Source organism: Poecilia mexicana, unplaced genomic scaffold (assembly GCF_051168715.1).
Source record: "Poecilia mexicana isolate PSO_F unplaced genomic scaffold, ASM5116871v1 scaffold_17, whole genome shotgun sequence".
NCBI lineage: Eukaryota > Metazoa > Chordata > Actinopteri > Cyprinodontiformes > Poeciliidae > Poecilia > Poecilia mexicana.
Genome location: NW_028263386.1, coordinates 487,916 through 513,595, shown reverse-complemented (window position 1 = coordinate 513,595; position 25,680 = coordinate 487,916). Strand labels below are relative to the sequence as shown.

Sequence of the window (25,680 nt, the reverse complement as noted above, 5' to 3'; positions counted from 1 at the left end):
GACCAATTGGTACCGGGTCGCGCAAGAAATAATTAAATATTTCCGTTTTATGTATTATTTGAGTCTGGAGGATCTTTTATTTTGAAAATCCTTCAACGGGATTCTCTCAGTTACTTAAGCGCCAACACTGAGCCCAAAAGCAGCAAAATGAGTGAGAAACAGATCAGGTGTCTTTGGAAAGTTTCTTTGCAAAGGGGAAAAGGCCCAGAGAAGAGACAGGAGGATGGATTTATTCAGGACCGGTAGGTGAGTCCCACATTAAGCCGCTCTGTGTAACATGCGGCGACCGGCTGCTAATGAGGCAATGAAGCTTCAAACTGCTTCACCTGTAGAGACCAAGCAGGCTGTGGATATAAGCAACACTTTGGGTGTCATTGTCTCCATCACTCCCAGATGGACCGTCTGGTTGCAGAGAAACAAGCTCAGGGCTCCGTTAGTCATTATCGTGAGTTAAAATGTTCACGAAAGTAAAATGTTCGTCTTTGTGGCGCATCTGTATCTTATTTTGAAGGGATATGTAAACGTTACCATAGCGACCAGAGTCAGAGCGTTTGGGCAGTGGAGAGGAGATGAGTAGAGCTTGTGAGTCTTAAGTCTGGTTTAGACGGAAAGATTTAAGGATGTCGGCCGATTCTCCAAACCTCTGTGACCACAGAGCTGATAAAAGTCCAACAGGTTCGATCGGTTCGTGTTCAGCCTCAAGGCAGGAGCAACACGAACCGATTCCAGTCACAAACATCGCGATTCCAGAGGATAATCCAGTAAAATTCCCAACATATCGAGAATTTAGAATAACCAAACACGGATGACGATGTAGAAGCAATAGTGACAGTTTGTGGAGTCATTTTAAGAGATAAAAGAAACAAAAAGAAAAGGTGGTGGATAAAAGACAGCGGGAGCAGCTGCTCTATCTGCTGCACTATGATTCGGAGGTGACTGTGTTTTTTCATAGTTAACATTTTTAACTGAATAAACATAATAATGCCCTTTAGATTTAATAATAAACATTTCCACATATCATCTCCGATATCCACCGGACTCTCAGTTGCGCCGATATGTCAGCTGTTTGGGATTCCCCTCTGTTCTGACGTCACCGCGCTTTCTGATTGGCTACCTGTCACATTCAACAGGTTGTGTTCTCGTTCCCAGTCAGGGTAAACCCCACAGGCTGCGATAAAAGGGCCAAGACAACCAAACTGGGTATATTCAGGATTTAGCGGGAACACCAACATGCAGCAGCTTTATCTGAAGGATCGTCCCCCAGGCCGCAGTAAAATTTCCACATCTTGACCGGTCCGTGGTAAAAAAAAAAAGGTTGGGGACCAATAACCTAGGGGGCATGGGTGAAAAACATTAGCCCTCCGTGGGGTCGTCTATGGGACCTTTGATCGTGACAGGGCGTGGGATAGAAGAAGTCACATTTCAAACTTTGACACCTTTAGGCCACCTGCACAAAACCTGTTGCTCGACTTCCCTGTTGGGTATCTGGTAGTGTGCCAAAGCACAGTTATCTGCAACCTTCCCAAGGCTAGTATGTTCTACGTACATAGCAGATATGCACTTCCCTGGCTTTCCAGGGAAGGGAGCTCATAGCCTAGGTACATGTTGCACAAGTTCCCCCTAAGAGGAAGCAATGGAAGTCATTGACCCTGACGCCTGATATGTGCTTAAATGGACTGTGTGAACTTTGGTCAGCTTTAGTGGCCCGGTGGCCGACTGGTTTAACTGCCTGGCACTTTGCTCCCACCTGGTAGGCTGTTGGATCAGATCTCAACAGAGACCTTTTCATGCAGTTTTAATTTTGCACAAAGAGTCTGTTGTTGCGCAACACCATGTGCTACCAGCTCTCCATCTAACGGGTGAATTGAGTTTCCTAAATCTGCCGGGATTTACCCTGTCCAGAACTGAAGTAAACTCTGTTTAAGCTGGCGTCGAGAAAGACTAGCCTGGTTTCTGACGACCTCCAACCAGATGTCCCACCTTCTTCCCCCTGTGAATTAGCCAGACTGAGCAGCCTGCAGTCAACTGGTTCCACAGAGCCACCTGATAACTGTCGCTCCTTCTCTTTGTTACAACTTGCACTTGTTACTGAACCAGGTTGGTTTTAGTGACTTGGGCCAAGGAGTCCCAAGGATGTTTTTGCATATAGTTTTGGGCTAAAAGCAACCTATAAAACATTTTCCACTTTTTCCTCCCAGAATCAAACTTCATAGCTATTTTATGACCTTCAAAGAACTTTAAGGTGACTCATTAATTGAATGTCCACAACATCTTTTACATTTTCTTAATGCTAATTATTTTATTATTAAGGCAATTTTGCAAGGGTCAGTACAGCTTAAATCAGTGGCAGAAATAATCAAATAAGTAAAATCAATAATCTAGCCTATCTTTCCCTAATGCTGACACTGTGAACTAAAAAAGGGAAACTTTGAGAGAGACGGATGGAGTTTGGCATCTTGAACCCCAGAACTGGCCTGATGAAGGTGTTGCAACAGCAGGAGGCTCCCAGTGCTGATCGGTGAGGGCAGACGTCCCTGCAGGTCTGATGAGCTTCCATCTCTGCTTCGATGGTGAGGTCACACAGGACTTGGGTGCTGGCAGGAAGAGTACTGACTTAGAGCAGCAGGTCTCGGGTCTTAGGGTGACTTCCTCTTGTGTGTAGCGGTCCTCAGCTTCTTGTCTTGCGGCTCTGAAGCTCCCTTCTCCTTGTCGCACGAACTTTCTGGTCTGTTGAGATGTAGACGAGCTAAGGGAAGGCACCAGTTCTTCCTCTTGGCCTTTGGTCTTTTGCTTTGGTCTATGGGGTCCCGAACCCAGCTGGTGAGAGAAATGCAATTTGAAGCCACATGTTGCGGGGCTAACGGGTTGGTCCCCATGTGCAGAACAGTCTTCGGCTCTGTGGCCCCGGCTCTTCTTCAGCTGCAGAGTTCTTTGTCCATCTGGATCTTGGCTCATAGCTGCCTGGAGGATCCAACCAAAGGTTCCTCTTTTGGACCCACCTTATAAAGGGTTTATCCACCTTTTGGTGTGTTTGCATTGGCTAGCTTTGTTGCTGTGCCTCTCATTGGCCGACTGCCTGAACAGATGATCTCATATCCATCACCATCTTGGAGACATTATGACCTGATGTCTGTTCTAATGACCCCGAGTTGCTCAACAGTCCACCTTCGTCTGCTGCCTGCCCAACCTTTTCTTAGAAAAGTTTAAGTTCAACAATAAGGCCTTGGTCCTCTCTGCTCTCCCATCAGTTCCTCTTTTCCCCTTACCTTTCACCTGCCATCTACCCCCAACACAACATCAGTGATCTTTAGTTAGTTACACATTTTACACCATTTCCAGTTCAATGTCAAATTACATTTATAACCTTTTAGTTTCTGATTTAGCATTCATTTATAATATTATAACCATAACTTCTGAGTTACTCTTATTATAATCTTAGACGTTTTCTAAAAAGAAACCAGGAATAATCCATTGTTCTAATTATTTGGTACCAAAGTTAGCTACTTGTTTTGCTTGTAAGTATTTCCACAAGAGTAAGTGTAAGTTAAACCATTATTAATTTAAGTATCTTACTTTAGGTCTTATCCAATTACTCAAAATGTTTAAATTTTATTCTTTAATCCTTTAATGCTTTGCAATAAGGAATAGTCTGAACTATGTTTAAACATATGCAGGCTGGAAACTTACTTCCTCTTCTCCCATGAAACCTGCTCCTCCTGTTTCATGACTCTCTTTCTGCCCGACTTTAATTTCTTATGATTAGATAGAAAAAAGTAGAAGCAAGGTTTTCAGAACACAATAACAACCAGATTTATTTTATTACAGTCTGACTCTACTGTTGGGTCTTGATGTCACCTGTGTAATTAATTTTAAAGGTAACTTTATTTATTGTTACTATTAAACTAAAATCTCCAGCATGGGAAGTGGGATGAGCTCGGCTTTTCTTGACAGGCCTGACCAATATTTGGTGTCAAAGCACTTAAGAGATTAGCATGAGTCCCACCATCAATGAGCAAGGATGAAAAGAGATGCAGAGTCTTGACCATGCCCCTTTCCTCCCAAGGACTGCCCACACGTTACCCAGGGAAGCATGCTCACTTTCTGATGGGGAAACATGGATGGGCTGTACAGTATATTCCCGGTGGACAGAAGGGCTTCACCTACAGATTCATTCTTCATGGAGCTTCATCAGAGCAACAACTAGTGTGAAGAACAGGACAGATGATCAGAGGAGAACAGTTTTTACCTCCATCACTAAGACCGGGACTGAAGAACGGGTAGAGTTTGTCCTTGAAGCAGCAGTCAGTAAAGGAGTAGATCAGAGCTGCAGCATCTACATCATAGAAGGAGACCAGACCCTGATCATAATCCACAAACACCCCGACCTTCTGAGGACCAGGATGGAGAAAGAGCCAGACTGGAGGTCCAGCAGCAGCTTTGTAAGAATTTTCATTTCTCAACCCAACAGTCCAGAAACCGTTCTGAGGACAAAGACTGATGTCTCCCTTCCTGTCTACAGACTCTCTGGCCACTCCTAAAGTCCAGTCAGTCTTTCCTTTAACCTGAACCTCAAAGTAAAATCTGCCTGAAGAGAAACTCTGTCGTCCTAAAACATTAGAAAACAGAGAAAATCTCTCTGGATTGTCTGGAAGATTCTTCCTCACATCTCCAAGTTTCACCTGTTTCCCATCATCAGACAGGATGAGATCAAGATGAGCCGTATCAGGATCCAGAGTCACATCCACTGCAAACTGCTGGACACTCTTGAGCTCAACCTCTAGGAGCTTCTTCATCTTTTTTTCCCTGATCGTCTCCTCCAGATGAGCCACAGCTCTGACCACAGTCCCCTCATAGTATGGTGGATGAACTCTGACCTCTGTCCAGGTCTTGGTGGGTGGAGCATCTTTCAGGGAGGAGCAGCTTTGGAGGAGGTGGAGGGGATCTTCATCCTGTGAGAGCTGCTTCAGCTCAGAGCTCCTCTTCTTCAGCTCAGAGATCTCCTGCTCCAGATCTCTGATGAAGTCTTCAGCCTGTTTCTCTGTAGCTTCCTGTTTGTCTTGGATCTCCTTGAGGAGCTCCTTCAGGCCTCTCTCAGCAGACTCCATCAGAGCTGTGAAGACCTGAACACCTTCTGCTTTCTCTCTGTCTGCAGCATCTCTACTGATCTTCACCGACTCTCTGATCTCCTGGATCTTCAGTCGTCTCTCCTGGATCATCTCCTGAACTTCAGCCTCCGTCTTCCTCAGCTCTGCCTTCTTTCCTTCAGATTCTTCTCTCAGAGGAACAAACTCGTGGTTCTTGTGGTCAAAAACAGAGCAGACCAAGCAGACGCATGTCTGGTTGGTCCTACAGAACAGCTCCAGAGGTTTATCGTGCTGCAGACACATCCTGTCCTCCAGGTTCTCCACCGGCTCCATCAGCTGATGTTTCTTCAGACGTGGAGCGGTCAGGTGAGGCTCCAGGTGAGTCTGGCAGTAGGAGGTCAGACACACCAGACAGGACTTCAGGGCCTTCAGTTTGGGTCCAGTGCAGACGTCACAGGGAACTTCTCCTGGTTTGGCAGCTTGTTGCTCTGAGCTGCTGCTGGCTTCCTGCTGAGCTCTAAGTCTGAACTGATCAACCATCTCTTTGATGAAGGTGTTGATTTCCAGCTCAGGTTTAGGGGTGAAAGGCTCATTACACAGAGGACACTTGGACAGAGCATCTCCGTCCCAGTGCTGAGTGATGCAGGTCTTGCAGAAGTTGTGTCCACATGGTGTGCTGACTGGATCAGTGAACACGTCCAGACAGATGGAGCACAGAAACTGATCCTCAGACCGCAGGCTGCTGCCAGAAGACATGTCTGAACTCTGAGGACAGGAGACACAGATCAATGATTAGCAGATTATCTGATCTGCAACAGGAACTAAAGTCCCTTAGAAGCTGGAATTAGAGGCCAGGCAGCAGAGTCTAACTGTGGACTTTCTCTTCATCTCCTCAGAGGCATTTACTGGGATTAATCTCGATGGGGGTGTCTTTCTATAAAATATAAACCTGGACGAGTCTTGAATAAAACTGACCTTTGAAATTTCCACAAGAGTATATTTTATTTTAGTTTGAATTAAACAGTAAAACTCATTTTTGGAACATTTTCATTTTGTTTTCATGTTGGTTGAAAGCAATCTTTGGAAGATAACTGATTAAAGTGAAATTGTTTCTAAAAGCAATCAGAGGATTTTTCCCAGTTTGATGCTTCTTGAAATGTTTTAGTTGATGTTGCTGATGCTGTACAGCCGCTATGGCTGGAAATCCCAGGGGAAGCCCCCAGTTTTGGAAAAGTGTAGGATTGTCCCCCTCAAAGAAACCTTTGTATTTAAACATCAATATGAAAAGGCAAAAGAAACAAAGAATGAAATAAATCAGCCATTCATCAATGGGTTCCCCCCATTGTTAGAACAATGGTTCAGTTCAAAGTGCAGGAGGAGCAACAGCAGCTCAAGGTACCGGCTCCGTTAGACCTGATGAAGAGAGGAGCTAGCTGCTAGCTGCTAGCTGCGGCTCTGCAGCACAAACAACAAACCCTCCAGGAAGTAAATACTTAAAGGAAACAAAAACAATAAAAATCAGACTGCAGTTCGTTATTTTATTACTTTGGCTGAATCATGATAAACTGCCTGTTATGCCTTAAATCAAAACTGGCTAAACATTACTTTGATAGACTTAGCTTTGTTTTTTTCAAAGGTAGCATATTCATCTTTTTAACTCTTATGTTAATAAGAGTTTGAAACGGGAGGGAGTTTGTCATAAAAACGTTTTTTTATTTAGAGCCTTAAGTTTTTGTAAAGGTGTAGCAGAGATTAGATCTGTGACTCAGATCTAATCATTTCAATTTTAGTTTGACTTTTATGGGTCTCAACAGTTTCATTACAAAGGAAAACATGTTTGATGTGCATCATCACTCACTAGTCATTTTTGATCCTACGGCTTGAACACATTAAAAACTTTTTAAGCCACATTTCACCCAGAAGTCGCGCTAGACGTTTTTGTTCTCCGTCATTTTGACCGACAGGATTTTAAAAAATCAGTCATGTTCTATTTTTACCCGTCAAATTAGAATCATATTATCAGCCATTTAGCCGCATTTTTATGCCGTTTAGTTAATATTCACCCAGTTGAATCGTGAATCCAGATCCTACCACACATAAAGGAGATAAATGCATCTAGCGTTTTTATCACTGTGGCCCCAATAACTTATAATTAAATTAAGCGACTCCACTTAAATTACATCACTTCACCTGCTGGGGTCTGAACGCACAGTTTCACTAATTCCTCCTGGTTGCATCTGCAGAGAAATCAAAATCTGATCCAAACCAATCCATTTAACTTTTTTTTTTACCCTGTGCGGCGCTTTTATGAGGATTGTTATTTATTTTTGCGTGGTTTCTCTTCCCCGAAACAGACAGATGTTACGTGCGCCGCTCTCCCGGGGACGGGATGGTAACGTCTTCAGCTCCATTTGTTAAAACTGCAGGATGTTAAGTTTAATTCTTTGCAGCAGCGGAGCCGCGTCCGCATTGGTTGTGCAGCCGCAGCGCACTGCGCATGTTACTGTCTAATAACTTGTGCACCTTTATTTATGTCCTCAAGATGAAATGCCGGTGTAACACTTACGATGTGATTACAGGACTAGAACTCAGAATAGGACCAGTAGGTTCGGCTACGGGAGTAGGGAGAAATGTAAGTGTATTAATGACCACACGGCTTATTATTTTGTAGAAAAGAAAAGAAACAACAATTATACAAACAGTTTACATACAATGACACAAATTCAATACAAAATAGTTTCCCTGTTTCTTTCAGAATAATTTATTTAATCCCTTTTTAGAAATTTAAACCTATTGTTAGGTATTAAAGGATACTATTTATTTAAACCCAGATTATAGTTCTATTTAAGTTCAAGTTGATACTGTTAATCTATTTAATTCAGTTTGTTTTTAATCTTTTTAAATCTATTTTAGTTATTTAGTGTTCTTTTTAAGAAGTTAAAGTTTTTTAATTTCCTGTTTTAACCATTTCTTATTTCTAATTTAAACCCAACAAACAATTTCACATTCCACACACTGCAACAATGGATGTTGAATATAGTTTGAAAGAAAATAATAAAACACAACAGAAACAGTCCAGCAAAAGACCGAATAACTTGTGCTTCAAATCGATGTCTTTTCTCTCTGATGATCCTGAAGGGTTAATCCCGTTTCTCTGACTCTGCTGATATTTCTGTCGTGAGGTGGGGTTGTCGGTGGTGAGGAGAGACGCTGAGACCCAGGTTATGGTGATGATGATGATGATTTAATGATGATAAAGCACACAAACAGTCCGAGGCAGGCAGCACGGCAGGAACAAGCACGCAGCTAGATACCGGTAGCAACTGTCAAAAACAGACTAGACGAAACAAACACAAACCAGGACTTTACAGTTCTACTGGCGAGTGAGACGGAAGCATACACAAACCAGGACTTAACAGTTCTACTGGCGAGAACACTAGACGTGAGAACAAACGACAAGGACCCGACGAAGAACACAGACAACAGGTGGGTATAAATACACACGGGGTAATTAAGGGAATGAGACACACCTGGGCGGATACCAGACGCCCACAAAAAACAGTTCAACAAAAAACAACCCAACTGGGTGGGCGGAGGGGCGATGGCCGGAGGGCAAGTGTCCAGAAAACAACAAAGAAAAACAACCCAACTGGTGGGCGGAGGGGCGGATCCGGCGGGCGTCGCCGGCGCAGGAAGCGGAGTCCCGGAGGCGGGTCCGGCGGGCGTCGCCGGCGCAGGAAGCGGAGTCCCGGAGGCGGGTCCGGCGGGCGTCGCCGGCGCAGGAAGCGGAGTCCCGGAGGCGGGTCCGGTGGGCGTCGCCGGCGCAGGAAGCGGAGTCCCGGAGGCGGGTCCGGTGGGCGTCGCCGGCGCAGGAAGCGGAGTCCCGGAGGCGGGTCCGGCGGTCGTTCCCGCCACCGCAGCAGGAGGCCCTCGGGCCTGTGGGGCCGGCTGGAGGCCCTAGAAGGCCGGCAGAGGGGCCAGCCGGCAGGAAACTCGGGCGGAGCAGGCTCTGGAGACTCGGGCGGAGCAGGCTCTGGAGACTCGGGCGGAGCAGGCTCTGGAGACTCGGGCGGAGCAGGCTCTGGAGACTCGGGCGGAGCAGGCTCTGGAGACTCGGGCGGAGCAGGCTCTGGAGACTCGGGGGGAGCAGGCTCTGGAGACTCGGGGGGAGCAGACTCTGGAGACTCGGGGGGAGCAGACTCTGGAGACTCGGGGGGAGCAGACTCTGGAGACTCGGGGGGAGCAGACTCTGGAGACTCGGGGAGCTCGGGCGGCTGCGCTCTGGCAGCAGACTCGGGGAGCTCGGGCGGCTGCGCTCCGGCAGCAGACTCGGGGAGCTCGGGCGGCTGCGCTCCGGCAGCAGACTCGGGGAGCTCGGGCGGCTGCGCTCCGGCAGCAGACTCGGGGAGCTCTGGCTGGGGGGAAAGCTGCGCTCCAGCAGCGGGCTCGGGGAGCTCTGGCTCGGGGGAAAGCTGCGCTCCAGCAGCGGACTCGGGAGCGGGCCACGCCACTAACCGTGCCGCCTGACGTCCCGGGGACAACCTGGCTCCTTGAAACCCCATCACCATGGGGACTGTTGTGGCTGGAGACGGGCAGACGGAGGTGGCGGCTGGAGACGGGCAGACGGAGGTGGCGGCTGGAGACGGGCAGACGGAGGTGGCGGCTGGAGACGGGCAGACGGAGGTGGCGGCTGGAGAGAAGACTGGAACTGGTTGAGGTGGTTTGAACGGTGTGGTGAATACTTTTTTCTGCAGAAATTCTTCATAGAGTTCTTGAACAATGTCCAGCATGAACGGGTCGGCGTGAAACATGTTGCGTAGATGATGGAAATCCTCCTCATGCTCTATGTTATGAATGTCCGGGGATTTGAGGAATGGGTATACGGGTTGAGCTGTGGTGGTGGTTGCTGGGTCCATGATGAAAGCGTTCCTCACCGGTTCTTGGTCGGGTCCTTCTGTCGTGAGGTGGGGTTGTCGGTGGTGAGGAGAGACGCTGAGACCCAGGTTATGGTGATGATGATGATGATTTAATGATGATAAAGCACACAAACAGTCCGAGGCAGGCAGCACGGCAGGAACAAGCACGCAGCTAGATACCGGTAGCAACTGTCAAAAACAGACTAGACGAAACAAACACAAACCAGGACTTTACAGTTCTACTGGCGAGTGAGACGGAAGCATACACAAACCAGGACTTAACAGTTCTACTGGCGAGAACACTAGACGTGAGAACAAACGACAAGGACCCGACGAAGAACACAGACAACAGGTGGGTATAAATACACACGGGGTAATTAAGGGAATGAGACACACCTGGGGAGCAATCAACGGGGAGGACAGGACAGAGACTCACAGGAAACAGGGCTGAACACAGAAAAACTCAAAAATAAACACGGAACCTAACAATTTCAGCAGGAAACATGGGCAGGTCATTCCAGCTTGGATGACTTGCAGTGTCCAGCAGAGGGCGTAGCTCCTGCCAGACGGTTACAGGGCTCCTGGGTTACGGCTCGCCATCTTGTTTCTCACTAGCGGAATCCAACTCAGCAATCGACTCGGAATTTCCCGGTCCGATTTCCAGCAGAACCTTAAAAAGGCCTGGTTAAATAACCAACAAAGCATAACAAAAGTTCATTTAACTCTGCTTGGTACTGAATAAAGTAGTATACTCGCCAAATTGGCTGTTGAACATCGTGTGTGGATGGAGGAACATGCTTCACCCACCTCAGCTCATCCGTTACTTCCACAGTTTTTGAACATAAAACAACATAAATGCACTACTTTAGCTTTCCGTTTCAACAAACTAAAATATCTTGCAAATACATTCTTCTCAGAAAATAAAATACATTTTTTAACTCACCAAGTCCAGTTCTGTAACATATAACACAATCCCGAACGCAGTCAGGTTGAAAAAATGCAGAAAGCTCCTTCTCCAAAAATGGAAAAAATGTTTTTAGACAGCAGGTAGACTTTTAATCGTCGATTTCTCTTATCTTTCTCTCGTTCGCAGCACAATAGAGCTTTGGAGCTGACGTCACAGCGTGTGACGTTTACGTCGCTCGGCGCCATGTTTGCAGCCCACAGACCAAAACAAACTAGTCAGAATACCGGTGTTTTCATTGCATTACCGACCGCAGCAAAGTTGCTTTGCAAATTGGTTACTGGATATTCGCCCTCGGCGGAGTAAGGGACGTTCAGCTCAAGGCTGATCCGATTTATGAACGCCAATTTCGGCCAGCTGTTCTCTACCGATGCCTCCTGAAGCGCTCGGAGGTTCAGATACCGTCAATTTCCGAACCCTCCTGTAAATAAATGCTTTGTCTTGTGACCAACTAATACAAAAACGTGGTAGTTCATGCTATTAAACGAGGCACACTATCCTCCATAGTCATACTTCATATTCAATATTTTAAATATTAAAAGTTTTCTTCAATAGCTTCCAAATCGTGTCCCCCATTAACTCAAAATCTATGTGAAATCGTTCTACTAGACTGTATAAATGAGGCACACTCATCTTTATTACATTTGCACACACACACATATATGTATGTATATATATATATAAAAAAAAAAAATTCCCCTCTCACCCTCCGTGGGTGGTCTCTTTCATCCTCTGAGCTCGGGTCCTCTACCAGAGGCCTGGGAGCTTGAGGTTCTCCTCCAGTATCTTGGCTGTGCCTAGAACTGCACATTTCTGGACTGAGATGTCTGATGTTGTTCCTGGGATCTGTTTGAGCCACTGCTCCAGTTTGGGGGTGACTGCCCCGAGGGCCCCGATGACCACAGGCACCACTGTGGTCTTCACCTTCCAGGCCTTCTCCAGTTCCTCTCTGAGGCCCTGGTATTTCTCCAGTTTCTCCTTTTTCCTGATGTTGTGGTCACTTGGTATTGCTACATCCACCACAACGGCTTTCCTCTGTTCTTTGTCCACCACCACAATGTCCGGTTGGTTCGCCATTACCATCTTGTCTGTCTGGATCTGGAAGTCCCACAGGATCTTAGCTCGGTCATTCTCCACCACCTTTGGGGGTGTTCCCCACTTTGACCTCGGGGCTTCCAGTCCATATTCTGCACAGATGTTCCTGTACACTATGCCCGCCACTTGGTTATGTCGTTCCATGTACGCTTTCCCTGCCAGCATCTTGCACCCTGCTGTTATGTGCTGGACTGTCTCAGAGGCCTCCTTGCACAACCTACACCTTGGGTCTTGTCTGGTGTGGTAGATCTGAGCCTCTATTGCTCTGGTGTTTAGGGCCTGTTCCTGTGCAGCCAGGATGAGGGCCTCTGTGCTGTCCTTGAGTCCAGCTTTCTCCAGCCATTGGTAGGATTTCCTGATATCAGCCACTTCAGTTATTTGTCGGTGGTACATCCCATGTAGGGGCTTGTCCTCCCATGATGGTTCCTCCAGCACCTTGTCCTCTGTTCCCCATTGCCTGAGACATTCGCTGAGCACATCGTCCGTTGAGGCTTTGTCCTTGATGTATTTATGGATCTTGGATGTTTCATCCTGGACAGTGGCTCTCACACTCACTAGTCCTCTGCCTCCTTCCTTACGGCTCGTGTACAGTCTCAGGGTGCTGGATTTGGGGTGGAACCCTCCATGCATGGTTAGTTGCTTCCGAGTCTTAACATCCGTGGCCTTCATCTCTTCCATTGGCCAGCTAATTATTCCGGCAGGGTATCTGATTACTGGCAAGGCATAGCTGTTTATTGCACGGATCTTGTTCTTGCCATTGAGCTGGCTTCTCAAGACTTGCCTTATTCGGTATTTGGCTGTGGCTCCTGTCCTTGTGACCTCATCGAGGTTGCCATTTGCTTGCTGTATTCCCAGGTACTTGTAGCTGTTCTCTATGTCTGCTATTGTTCCTTCTGGGAGTGAGACCCCTTCTGTGTGGACGACCTTCCCTCTCTTTGTAACCATCCGGCCACACTTCTCTAGTCCGAATGACATCCCAATGTCAGTGCTGTAGATCCTGGTGGTGTGGATCAGTGAGTCGATGTCTCGCTCGCTCTTGGCGTACAGCTTGATGTCATCCATGTAGAGGAGGTGACTGATTGTGGCCCCATTCTTAAGTCGGTATCCGTAGCCAGTCTTGTTGATGATTTGGGTTAGGGGGTTCAGGCCTATGCAGAACAGCAGTGGGGACAGAGCATCTCCTTGGTATATGCCACATTTGATGGACACTTGTGCAAGCGGTTTGCAGTTGGCTTCAAGGGTGGTTTTCCACAGCCCCATCGAGCCAATGAAGGCTCTTAGAGTCCTATTGATGTTGTACATCTCTAAGCATTCAATGATCCAGGTGTGTGGCATTGAGTCATAGGCTTTCTTGTAATCAGGTTTTGCAGTCTCGGGCGACTGTGTGGTCTACAAGGAGTTGGTGTTTGGCTCCTCTACTATTTATGCCGATACCCTTCTGTGCCGTGCTCATGTATTTATCCATGTGTCCGCTTATCTTAGCCGCTATGATGCCTGACATGAGCTTCCATGTTGTAGAGAGACAGGTTATCGGCCGATAGTTGGATGGGACTGAACCCTTTGAGGGGTCCTTCTGGATCAGGATTGTGAGGGCAGTGAGTTTCTTTAGCCAGTAGGCATGGATCATGTGCTGTCCAGTTTTTCATACCCGAGATTTGCCACAGTGATGGCTACCAAGGCTTGTTCAGGGAGGTTGCTGTGGTCCTCTCGTAGAGAGTTCTGGTTTAAGAGTGATTCAGCAGCTGAGATTGGGTCCAAAATCCGATACGAGATTCATCCGTGCTGTGCAGTGAATCTGTCTCTCCCTTCTTCCTCACGTCGTAGGAAACCTTCAAAACAAAAACGGGACATTTTCGAGTTATCTTACGTTGACAGAGTTAAATAATTAAATAATAGCCATTGTCATCTGTGTAAACTTTGCTGGTGAATGTTATGATTTTTATAATATTGTTTCATTTCTATAGTAGGCTCTTGTATCAGATAATCTAAATGTTGGAGAATGACTGAAACATTTTAAGATTTACGGAATCTCGGTTAGCTGTCAGAGCGGGGGCTGAACACCAAGCACTATAGCTAGCATTAGCTGGTATTTCGCCAGTGGACATAAATACAGTATAGTAATATTCTAATCACAAAAATACACAGTAATATGTCCATCTTACTTGCGAAAAGTCTGTCGAGCCCTCACGTCAGTAGTCCGTCGATCCGATCAACAATATTCCGCAGTGCTGAAGGCATCTTCTGCTGTTTTGGTTGAGCAAAGCAGGAGGGACGACCGCTCCAAGAGCGTATTTGCGCCGGAGCAGCCAATCGTGGGGGGGGAGGGGGGGGTCTACTCTTTTATTATGTCTATGCTTCGAAGGATCAGTTTCTCAGGGCCCTTGAAAGGATGCAGAGCCTGAATTCGGACACAGCTATTTTTTGTTAGACTCCCCCTAGTGGTCTGGAGCACTTCCGTTTTCAACACTTTTTGTTTGCTGCATTTTATTTGCTTTTTGTTTGCCGCATTTAATTTGTGCGTGTGTCTTTTCTTTTGTTTGCATGTTTTCTCTTTTGCTGCGCATTTGCACCTGTCGGCCACCGTAGTTTCCTCATTCAGATTCAGACTAATGATAGCTTCATCTGACACAAGACCAGTTACTAATGGCAAGTGTTGAGAACGAGAATCTCAATCGATGAATCATAATTTGTATTGACACACGGAGCATAAAATCAGCCAAGAAAATCATTCAGACTTTACTTATTTTATTCACTTTCAGCGCTGAAAGGAGACGCTTTACCATTACATCCGAGAAGAGTTTCTAAAAAAGTCTGTGCAGCGTCTGAGGAGAAAGAGGAGGGTAGCTGATTATATGGACTGAAGACACTCCCTGAAATCACACCATGTCTCTGTAGCCTGATAAGTTTCTGTTTCTCGTGAGAAATGGACCTTGGTGTCTAACAGAATCAAAAATGTAACTCTTTACTATGGGCCCTTTGTCTAACAGCGTGTATGGCAAGTTGCAAAGCAGCTTTGCATCGTCCACCAGACCCTGACTCTCTATTTTCAGATCAGATTTATGGGACTTAGAGTTAAATACTGATAAGATTATTACAGTGGGGCATTTTAATGTTTATTCTGACACTGAGGGTGATAAGATGTAACATCATTGTTATCTTAGACTCAGTTGGTTTTACTCAAAGAATCTACAGACCTGTCCACTTCTGTCATCAGACTTTAGATCTTGTCCTGATGACATTCAGTATGTAGAAATAATCACACCTCATTAAAAACCTTTCGCTGTTGGACCATTTCAACAGTAAACTTGTTTCCACCAAGATGCACATAAAAATCAGATGACATCATCTGTGTCTCCACCATCGTCTGCAGGAGAGCAAAGAAATGCCGATGTATTCGTCTTCCACTGGACCTGGAGTTGCACCAATAAACACATTCACATGCAACTCAGATCACAGGTTAAACACCTTGCCCAGGGGGACATTGACAGGTGACAGTTGGTTATCTGTTAACCTTCCTGAAGGTCGCAACGACGAAGGACAGGAGACGCAGGAGCTCTCCCAAAGTTAAACTGAGAGAACAAGCAGATCAGCAATATTCTTCCACTGCAGCAGAAATGATGTCATTGGATGAGCTGAAGGTCAGTGGGCGGGGCCACTTCAACTCAACCAATCAGAGAGTTTTCTGCTTCCTCAGCAGCTCTGTCTCTGATCTTTACTGCTTCATGTCTCTGTCTTCAGTCCAAAGACTCAACAACCAGAGGATTAACAGGGAGTGAGGCCCTCTAGTGGCTGCTGTGGAGTACTGCAGGTTTTAGTAGTTTAACAGGGAGTGAGGCCCTCTAGTGGCTGCTGTGGAGTACTGCAGGATTTTGTACAGGGTTCTGGTGTTTCCTGTCGCTGTGGGCCTCACAGCGCAGTAGTACACAGCAGAGTCTGTCACTGCAGCAGAGGAGATCAGCAGATCCAATCGGTTTCTCTCCTTGTTCAATCCTGCAGTCAGTCGAGCGTTTGGAGGTTCTGCTTTCACCACAGTTGGATCTGTAGTATCAGTTATAAGGAGAAGGAAGCGAGGAGCTGATCCAGGATCTTGTCGATACCACTGGAGGTTGTCTGCTTTAACTGAATAGTTACAGGACAGAGTGACTTTGCCTCCCTCTGATGGAAACACTTCAGATCTGATGGCAGTAATATCAGCTTCCAAGCTCTGACCTGCGGATCAAACAGCATGTTATCTTCAGAAAGGAAAGCCAACGTGGATCTGCAATGATCTGGAAACGTCTTTGTTTTCCAGCGTTTCTGCTCAGAAACATACGGACCAAGGAGAGCCAAGAAGCAGATCACAGCCAGGTTTTCCATGTTTCCACAGATGGAATGTACTGAGGTTCACAGCTGGAGTCCAGCAGCTCTGCAGTCTGTAGGAGGAGACTCTGCTGCTGCGCTCAGTGGGACAGAGATCTTCTCCGAGTCGCTGCAGCCTTCCTGCCAGCTCTACCCAGTCTGGCAGGAAGCTGACTTCTCTGGAAGGCTGGCTCCGCCCATCAGCCTGCTGACATCATCTCACCGACTGGAAGAGAAATGGATCAAGCCACAACCCTGTGGGACTCCATAAGTATCCCTGGAGTGTGAAGAAGAAAACAAACTGGAATCTGTGGGACAGATTTAAACCAGACCAGTTCTGTCCCAGCAACATGCTCCAGTTTATTAAGAGGATATTATTCCTGAGTTTTCCCTCTGTTATACTCCAGTCTAAAACATGGTTTCTAACATGCTTTAGAAATAAAACCTGAAAGTCCATTTTAATCAGACAACCCTAAAAAAAACAGGTGCCACCATTTGCATTAAGAAGTGGTCTAGTTAAAGGCCAGCACGCATGCTGAAGGTGTTTGAATGAGAGGAGCTCAAACTCAGCTTTCTGATCTGCATGATGAGACGAGCTGCTCTGCAGACCCTCAGTGAAACCTGCTGCTGGGTGCCAGGCTGGAGCCAGTCTTATTTTTTAATGGTCTACTAATCAGCTGAAGTTCTGGTTCTGTGTTGTTAACAGTATTCATGTTCGATAAAGAACAATTCAACAGATCAGAGGAAGTATGGAGGACAATCAGTGGTTACAGTTTCAGGTTCTCAGGAGCCATCAGATCTGGATGTTTCTCTGGTTCTGTTCAGATCCAATCCGGGCCTCCAACGTCTCACCTCATCTTTGCAGTCTAAAATCAGCCCAGCAGCCTCTACCGGAGCTCAGCGGGTTCATTTGTCCACAATCAGAGGAAGGGGAAAAGGGGCTGGGGGGAAGCTCAGGAACAAACAGGAAGCAGAGATAATGGGACACAGGTGGCAGGAATTAGACTGCACCAGAGAGGGGGAGGGTAGCGGAATCACTTCCCAGCCTCATCACTGATCTGCATGTGGAACAAATTATCCTCATCTCTGCTCCTGGAGGATCTGCTCCTGCTTTCACTCACATGAACATCATCTTTACTGTCAGGCTTTCCAGATATGAATCAGCTGCTGTGTTAACCTCATTTTTATTGTTTATTGCTGTGAGGTGAGCAGGCAAGCTTTTTTGTTAAATAAAAGCCCCAAACAGGTTTATTCCGGTCCAAATTGCGGTTCTTTGGCGTCTCTAAAATATCGTTGACCCGTTTCTCCTCCTCCAAGATGGCGGCGCCGCTGACGCATCCCTCCGGAAGCTCTCACTCTGGGGTCCGGCGGAAGTTTAGCTTCTGCTAACAGTTAGCTTCCTTTGTGCGGCCCGAGCAGGCAGAGACGGTGGTTCTGTTGGACCGGAGCGGAACATCCGAGCTGCGGCAGTAACAATGTGTTCCGTCCAGCCTCTGAGAGACTTCATCCGGGAGAGACTGACCGCTGCGGCCGAGGAGATCTTCTCCGAGGTGGAGAGGACCGTCGGCCGCTTCGAGGAGGAGCTGGACGCGCAGCGCAAGCTGCTGGCGGTGTGCCTGAAGCCGCAGGTCCGGCTGCACAGGATCGGTAGGTTCTGGTGGTTCTCTGGGTCCGACCGGGCCGTGGGGAGGAAGCAGAGGTTTTCTACCAGAAACGGTACTACTGGTTCTGGTTCGGTTCAGAGTCCAGCTGGTTCAGTAGGAACTAAAGAACCAGGCGCTTCACGGTCCGGCGGGTTAAAGGAACCACAGTTTGGACCGGGTCCAAATGATTCTTTATTATGAATAATAATAATGATGTGTGGCTAAGTTTAATAATTAATTTCTAACATTTTCTGGTTCCAGCGGCCAGAACCAGATCTGGACCTGGAGGTGAACCTGGACCAGAATCAGGACTTTCTCTGCTGCTAATTGGAATAATAACAAAAAATCATATTTCTGCAGCAGACCGGACGTCACTGCAGACGAAGCAGTTTAATAAACTTCTACAATAACCGACTTCAGATTTCAGTAATCGCTGCTGCTGTGACGGAACCAGCAGCAGGCGTGACAACAATAACAATAATGATGATGATGATGACGTCATCGTGTTTCTGGGGTTTTGCTCAGCTTCGTCACTCCGCTGGTTCCGCTGTGGATCCACAACTTCATCCTTCACTGACGCGTCCGCCATGTTTGGAGGCTGTTCGGTCGGTTCCGGTGTTGCCATGACGATGCCACACCTGAAGGGGGGCAGATGTTCTGGTGTCATCCCATGTCTGTGTTAGAACATGGTCGCCATGGAAACGCATGACAACAGTCTGGAGCTGTTCTGTCCCATGCACTCGGGGGTCAAAGGTTACAGATGGAGCTATGACATCACCGTCTTCACATCGATGCTTATTGGTTAGACTTGATCAGTTCAGAACCTGGAGCCCAGATGTTCTGATTCTGGTCGTAGAACAGTCCAGAACCCAGTTGAGGGAACCGGCCCGTCTTCCTGCAGTGAAAAGTTCTGATGTGTGTTCAGAACCTCCAGACGGGTTCTGGTCCAGTTAAAGCTTCAGACACAGAACAGAACCGGTCCAGAAGTTACTAATGGTAGAACTGAGCCAGTAGAACCTCAGGTACCGCTGGGTTCAGCAGAAGCTCGGTCCATTACTGCCACCTTCTGGTGGTGGTTCTGCCTGGTTCTGGTGCATTCAGGGTTCTGTTGGTGGAACTGGACCTCAGAGAGATTGAAGACCTCTCTGAAGGTTCTGTCCAGTTCTGCAGAACCAGGTGACCCAATCAGAACCAGGTGGGTTGGAGCAGAGCAGCGCAGTTGGGTCCATATTCATCAGAACCAAGTTCTGGTTCTGTAACGTGTCTTTGGTACCAGGATGATGATTATTTTCCTTCTTGTGTCCCACCAGAACATCTTCAGCACCACGTTTGTAAGGAGGAGGTTCTAACGGGCTACGAGAGTACCTGCAGTCTGGACCGGGCCGAACCAGAACCTCTACGCATCAAAGAGGAGCAAATGGAACCAAACCACATTCTGATCAGACCCGACCCAGAGGAACCAGAACCTGCACAGCTCACAGAGACTCTGCCGGAACCAGGAGCTCCACATGTAGGAGAAGCTGCGGAGGAACCAGAACCTTTCCAGAACCTGGACGATCAGGAGGTTCTGTCAGAACCAGACAGGCCACAGATCATCGACGACCTGGGTGAGCTTGAATACCTGGACTTTGACGAGTACCTGGACGACCCGGAAAGTCCGCAGATCATAGATGACCTGGAAGAACCAGAACTTCTAGAAACAGGACACGGCCTGGAAGAACCAGAACCACAGAACAGAACCAGGAAAGTGGAGTTCTGGACCCGACACGATGATGAGGGTCTGCTGCTGAGGAAGGAGTTTGATACCTTCGTGCCTCGACAGAGAAAATCCAAAACCGAAGAACCGGTACCAGGTTCTGACAGCCTAGCAGGTATGAAAACACTATCCAGGTCCAAATGATCCACATGGGTCAGAACAGTAACCTGAGCCCAGAGCTGAATCTGATCAACTGAGATCATTTCAGACTTCTAACTGGACCAGTTAAAGCAAACAGCTCCAGAGGTTCTGCTGCTGGTTCTGTTTAAGTCTCGATGAGCAGAAGGACGTTTGGATTCTGGGTTCGGTTCTGTCTCTGGTCGGTTCTGGACCGGCTGCCACAGATGAGCTGCTGGTTATTTACAGCCTTCCAAACCCAAACCTGCGATTTCTGCTGACTTCACTCCTTCCTGAGGCACATGCTAATGCTAACGCTAACGCCAGAGCTCAATTTTCATTCAGCATTTTGCTGCACAGGTTGAAGTTTTCTGGCAGATCGCAGATCTTTAAAAAGCAGATTCTGATTTTGGCCGATACCAAGTTAGTTTTGTCTGACAAGTTGCTAATTAAGGCAACTAAAGTCGCTGAGTTGGCAACAGCAGGGCAACTATTGATGACTGCAAACGTTTGAACCTGTCCTGGTGGGCGTGGCCTACCCAATGGGCGTGGCCTACCCGGTGGGCGTGGTCGACCCAGTGGGCGTGGCCGACCCGGTGGGCGTGGCCGACCCGGTGGCGTGGCCGACAGTCAAACCTCTGCCTGCGGAGCAGCAGCGGATTTTAGACCTTTGCTGAGGGAGAGAAGATCAGTGAACAAGATCGGCTCCACATGGAAGCATCGGCCGATCACTGATACCCCAAAATGAAGGAAATCGGTGCTGATTACTTTTAAAATTTTCCCTGAATTTATTTTTCAATCCAGTTCGTTCCACTTCCTTCATGTAGCACTAATTGACAGCACAGGTCCTCTGGGGAAGCCGTTCGTTCTTCAGGCTCGATGCCAAACGTCACAGGGGCTCTGTGGATCCTGACCCCTGTTGAGTCCAAGATTAGAGCTACATTAAGGTCATCACTTCTGGTGTCACATGAATGTTTAAAAGTCAACTATAACGGCCTTATCAGTATTTAACACGACATCAAATAAAAAATCTGAGATCTGATCTAAAATTGCAGCGTTCTGGCGGACGGATGGTTTTAGTGCTTCGGGGGGAAAACCAAGACTTAGATTTTCAAAACAACTGTAGCTATTAATCTGTGTAGGATTAATGAGTGAAGCTGAATGAAAAATGTTTGTTTAGTTGGTGCAGCTAACGTTTCAGTTAGCAGTGCTCATCACTAATTTCTGTTATCTGTTTCTCCAGAAATCCAACAGAACTCCGTCTATGGGGAGGAGGTTCTGGCTGAGCAGGAACAGAACTTCAGTCTGGACCTGAAGGTACCGGACCATCCTCAGATCAAACAGGAACAGGAAGAAGTTGGATCCGGTCAGGCTGGACAGAGACCGGAGACCGACATCTTCATGGTGACAGTGAACTACGACGAGAGTGAGCACAGCGAACCAGAACCCAGCAGCTCCCAGCAGTCCGAAGACTCCGACGAACCCAAACCGTTTGTCTGCAAGACGTGTGGCAAGAGGTTCTCCAACATGTTGCTGCTCCACGACCACCGGGACACCCACCAGAAGGAGAAACCCTACTCCTGCCAGCTGTGTACACGGCGGTTCGCCCGGCGGGACTCTGCCTTCCGCCACATGATCACCCACACGGGTGAGAAGCCCTTCCCCTGTCAGATCTGTGGGGAGAAGTTTGGCCTCAACAGCCACCTGCTGCGCCACCTGAGGAGGCACACGGGCGAGAAGCCCTTCTCCTGCCACATCTGCCACAAGCGCTTCAGCCAGAGCAACACCCTGACCTGCCACGTCAGGACCCACACGGGCGAGAAGCCGTACCCCTGCAGGGTGTGTGGAAAGGGCTTCGTCAGGCGCAGCGCCATGAACATCCACATGAGGATGCACACCGGAGAGAAACCCTTCACCTGCAAGGTGTGTGACAAAACCTTCAGTCGGGGGACAGGGCTGAGCTACCACATGAGGACCCACACTGGAGAGAAGCCGTACTCCTGCAAGCTGTGTGGAAGAACGTTCCGGCAGTCCAGCCACCTCATGTGTCACATGAAGAACTTTCACCTGGACTGGACCCGAGAGAAGAGGTCTCGGTCTCAGATAGAGGAGGAGGTCTAGATCTACCATAGAGAGCAGAGGTCTAGACCCAAGATCAATATGAAGTTTATCCTTTGCATAATGAGTCAAATTGAACCTGGTTCTGATTGAACCCAGTTCTGAGACCAAATGGACTTACAGTGGTCTCTACTGGGGGCCCAGGTGAACCAGAACCCATATAGCACGTCATCGTGCCCATTAGGCGGTGCTGTTAGCAACAGTGTTAGCATAGCTACATACGCTACCTTCACCACAGAGAGGGAGATATGGCAAACCTGTTTATCATATAATTATGTTGGATTCTTAATCATTACTGAGTCGTTAATGTTCTCCTGGTCAACATGTCAGAACCTCCAGTCTTCCAGTTCCTCCAAGTCCAGATTTCTGCTGATCAAACTGCAGCAGAGAATCGACAATCATCCTCCACGTTCCTCTGGACCGACCAGGTGAGCTCGTCGTCGGGTCCACCTGTCCTGCTGCGGGTCACATCTGAGCATCACTAGTTGGGTTCTGGTTCAGTTGGACCCGAATGACCGGAGTGGTGAACTTGTAGACTTCCAGCTGTGGAGCTCTAAGATCATCGTTCAACTCGATCAGAGAGACGGACAAATGATTCAGATATTTCCAAAGTTTGAGGCTCAGCAGGAAGTTATGAAATGTTTCAGTGAAGAAAGGAGCCGTGGTTCCGGTACCAGACAGTGGAGAACCTCCAGTCATCCACAGCTTACAGTTTGTATGAATAAATGTAAATAATGACCAGCCCTGAAAGGTGGTCCAGTTGGACCCCAGAACCAGAACCAGCACACATTCAGGTCAGGGGAACCGCCCGAGGTGGTTCTGCTCTGCTGACACTAATCTGGCCAGAACCAGGTTCTGCTTCTGACCCGTTTACATTGACATTCCTGTCTCTGAGGCAAATGGACTGAACCAGAACCGGACTCACTCATTTATACCGCAGACATCAGGAGGCAACCTGGGGTTAAGTGCCTTGTTCAGGGTGGCAGGAGGAAGCTGGAACCGAACCGAGCCTGACCTGTAGCGCTACGCTAACACCCTGAGCGCTCATCAGTCTGAAGCCCCGCCCCTTCCTGCCTCGACTCCCCACAGAGCCGAGCAGGACCGGCAGACGGGTCGGTTCCTGCAGCAGAACCTCTACAGGAATGAATGTCTAGAAGACGGAGAGGAGATGACGTGGACCTCTGGACTCACAAAGCCATGAACAGGTTCTGGATCACAAGAACCTGTTCGGCGGCCCTGGGTCGGACCTCCAACCCGGCTGGGAACCAGAACCTGACATCCAGGTACAGAGAAGAGAACAAACATGATGGTGGATAAATTCTACAAAATGCCGGGTCTGATCCAGGTTGGAGCCGGTCAGATCCAGGTTAGATCCGGGTCGGATCCGGGTTGGAGCCGGTCAGATCCGGGTCGGATCCGGGTTGGAGCCGGTCAGATCCGGGTCAGATCCGGGCTGGAACCGGGGATCGTCGGCTGACGGTTTCGGTGTAATAATATCAGTTCTGGTTAAATGTTTTCTGTCTGGCCTGGAGGTCAGAAAGGCTTCAGCTCATCAGGACTTTGGACCCAGCAGAACCGATCCTGTCCTGATGAGCCTAGAAACCCGAGCCGCTCCTTGGACAGTAATGGCTGCCCACAGGCTGTGTTGGTCTCCGTGGCAACCAGCAGACGGTGTGTTTTATTGTTTGGGTGGTTCCTTCAGAAATGCTCCAGTAGAAGCTGCAGGTTCTGTTTTAATCTGGACCCGTTTCAGTGAAAACTCAGAAAGTTCTGGATATCCTATCTGGGTTTCTAGGACCGAAGCTGGAGCAGCTCCTCCAGAGACGCTCATTCAAATATTTAAACCTTTATTCCATCCAGTTTCTTTACAGAGGACTCTGAATGTTTTCTATCGTGTGCCTGTTCTAATATTTAGCCTCTATGTTTCTGATTGTATTCATGTGAGCTCTGGTATGTGTTCTACTCTAGATGTTCTGGTTCTGTGCTGTAGAACATCTCTAGAAATAAAGTTTGTGGAGAATTTGGACACTAATTGGTTGTTCTTCCTGTTTGCACCATCATCGAATCAGCAGCCTGTCCTGTGGTGATGTCATCAGTAACTGGGAAAAACCTTATGGCAAGCTGTTTCAATAAAATCTGCTTCACATAACTTCCTCTCCAGATGTTTGAAACTAGTTTGTGCCAAAACATTAGTAAATTTAATCTCTACAAGCTGACCAGAATAAATGTAATTTTCTAGTTCAAGATATTTACAATAAATTACTATCTGAAACATTTCAGATGACTAGTCAAAGTACATTTGAGATATTTTGCTTTTTGTTTAGTCAAAATTCAATTTAAAGATATCTTAAATATACAATTAGATGTGAGGTAAATACGTTAAATTGCAGATTCATTAAAAGCAAATGAGACCAGGAGCCTCGTACATAAAGCTGCGTGCGCACAAAAAAGTGCGTTCCCATATTTTACGCACAAGTCGGCATGTATAAAAATTTACTTTGTGTCAAAGTTTGCGTAAATATATGTACATGTTTTCGCTGGCGTGAAAATGTGCAGCAGCCACACAAACTTTTCTGTGGACAATATCAAACCACAAAGCGTCAAAACTCACATAAATACACTGAAGTCTGAGTTGTTCGTTGTTCTGCAATAGCCAGCCACACCCTAATCTCACCACCGACTGACTACTGACCAGTTCTCTGTCTAACAGGTCCGGAAAATCCCTGAAACCCGGGTCTTACCCTATCATAGGTTTACTAGAGAAATTCTGTTTAACTGGCGGCGGTGAAAACTCGTCTAGCTCTAACTACCTTCAGATCCAGAAGTTACGGCCCTCTTCAGTTGAGAAACAGTCGGCAGAGTAGCTCTCACTGCAGCATAGTTTCAACAACCACTCCTGTTAACGGTAGCTTTTCCCCTAAAATATAATGCGCATTTCTATCCCTAACCTGTGTTACTAAACTCACTGAGCGAGGCTTTAGGGGCAGGACAACTCACACCCGTTGTCAGTCGATCTTGGCAGCGAAACCTTTAAACGTCCTTGGTCAGAGTCTCTGTCCTGGCGGGGCAAAGTCCTCTTTCAGAAAAGCAACAAAGTCAAACTGTCCGTTATCTTTTAGACGAACAGAATCTTCATCACTTAGTGACCTTTGTCTTTTCTCCAAGTCTGCTGCAGTTGAACAGTGATCTTTGGGTGGAGGGAGAGGAGACGGTCGGATTCAGGGGCCAGGGCTGGGCTGACGGATCTTGTCCTTCCTTGCGGTGTGAAGTCTCAACTTTCCCTTGGTCCCGGGGTGTGGTCCTCTGCTGATCTTTCGTCTGCGTCCTCTTGTTGACTCTCCTTCAGCGCCGCGGACTAAGAACGGTTTCCTCCCCAGCTCGCTGGCTTTTAAACCCTCTTGGCCCATAGTTGTGTATGGGAGAGGTCTTATGACTCATCCTTCAGCGGAAAGTACCTACTTTTCCCAAACCTTGCTCCTCCCTGACTTGCGGAAAGTTCCTCTTTCTCTGCCTGATTGCTGCAACTCCTTTTTCGGTCTTCTCTTTTTTCTGCTGGCCATCTGGCAGTTACTGCCTTTTTTGGAGTTGTTCTGGGACCTCCGCCCAGCCCAGTGCACTGCTTGTGACACAGTTCGTTCCTATTTCTCAT

The 25,680-nt window shown here is 47.6% G+C and overlaps 2 protein-coding genes across 4 annotated transcripts; one reads left to right on the top strand and one right to left on the bottom strand.

Moving 5' to 3' along the window:
* Positions 1 to 2,310: 2,310 nt before the first annotated feature.
* Positions 2,311 to 6,651, bottom strand: LOC106910760 (E3 ubiquitin-protein ligase TRIM21-like). The gene has a single exon (XM_088014726.1). It carries the CDS (start codon positions 5,838 to 5,840, stop codon positions 4,176 to 4,178), a length of 1,665 nt encoding a protein of 554 aa, XP_087870852.1. The 5' UTR covers positions 5,841 to 6,651; the 3' UTR covers positions 2,311 to 4,175.
* A 10,752-nt stretch (positions 6,652 to 17,403) lies between these two features.
* Positions 17,404 to 24,063, top strand: LOC106910761 (uncharacterized). 3 transcript variants are annotated; one of them, XM_014977447.2, is made up of 4 exons: positions 17,404 to 17,601; positions 17,715 to 18,044; positions 19,351 to 19,911; positions 21,157 to 24,063. In XM_014977447.2, exons 2-4 carry the CDS (start codon positions 17,873 to 17,875, stop codon positions 22,032 to 22,034), a joined length of 1,611 nt encoding a protein of 536 aa, XP_014832933.2. In that variant the 5' UTR covers positions 17,404 to 17,601; positions 17,715 to 17,872; the 3' UTR covers positions 22,035 to 24,063. The 3 variants fall into 3 exon arrangements, with proteins under 3 accessions (XP_014832933.2, XP_014832932.2, XP_014832934.2); XM_014977446.2 differs by having other exon boundaries at positions 17,404 to 18,044; XM_014977448.2 differs by lacking the exons at positions 17,404 to 17,601; positions 17,715 to 18,044 and adding an exon at positions 18,462 to 19,235.
* The last annotated feature ends 1,617 nt before the right edge of the window (positions 24,064 to 25,680 follow it).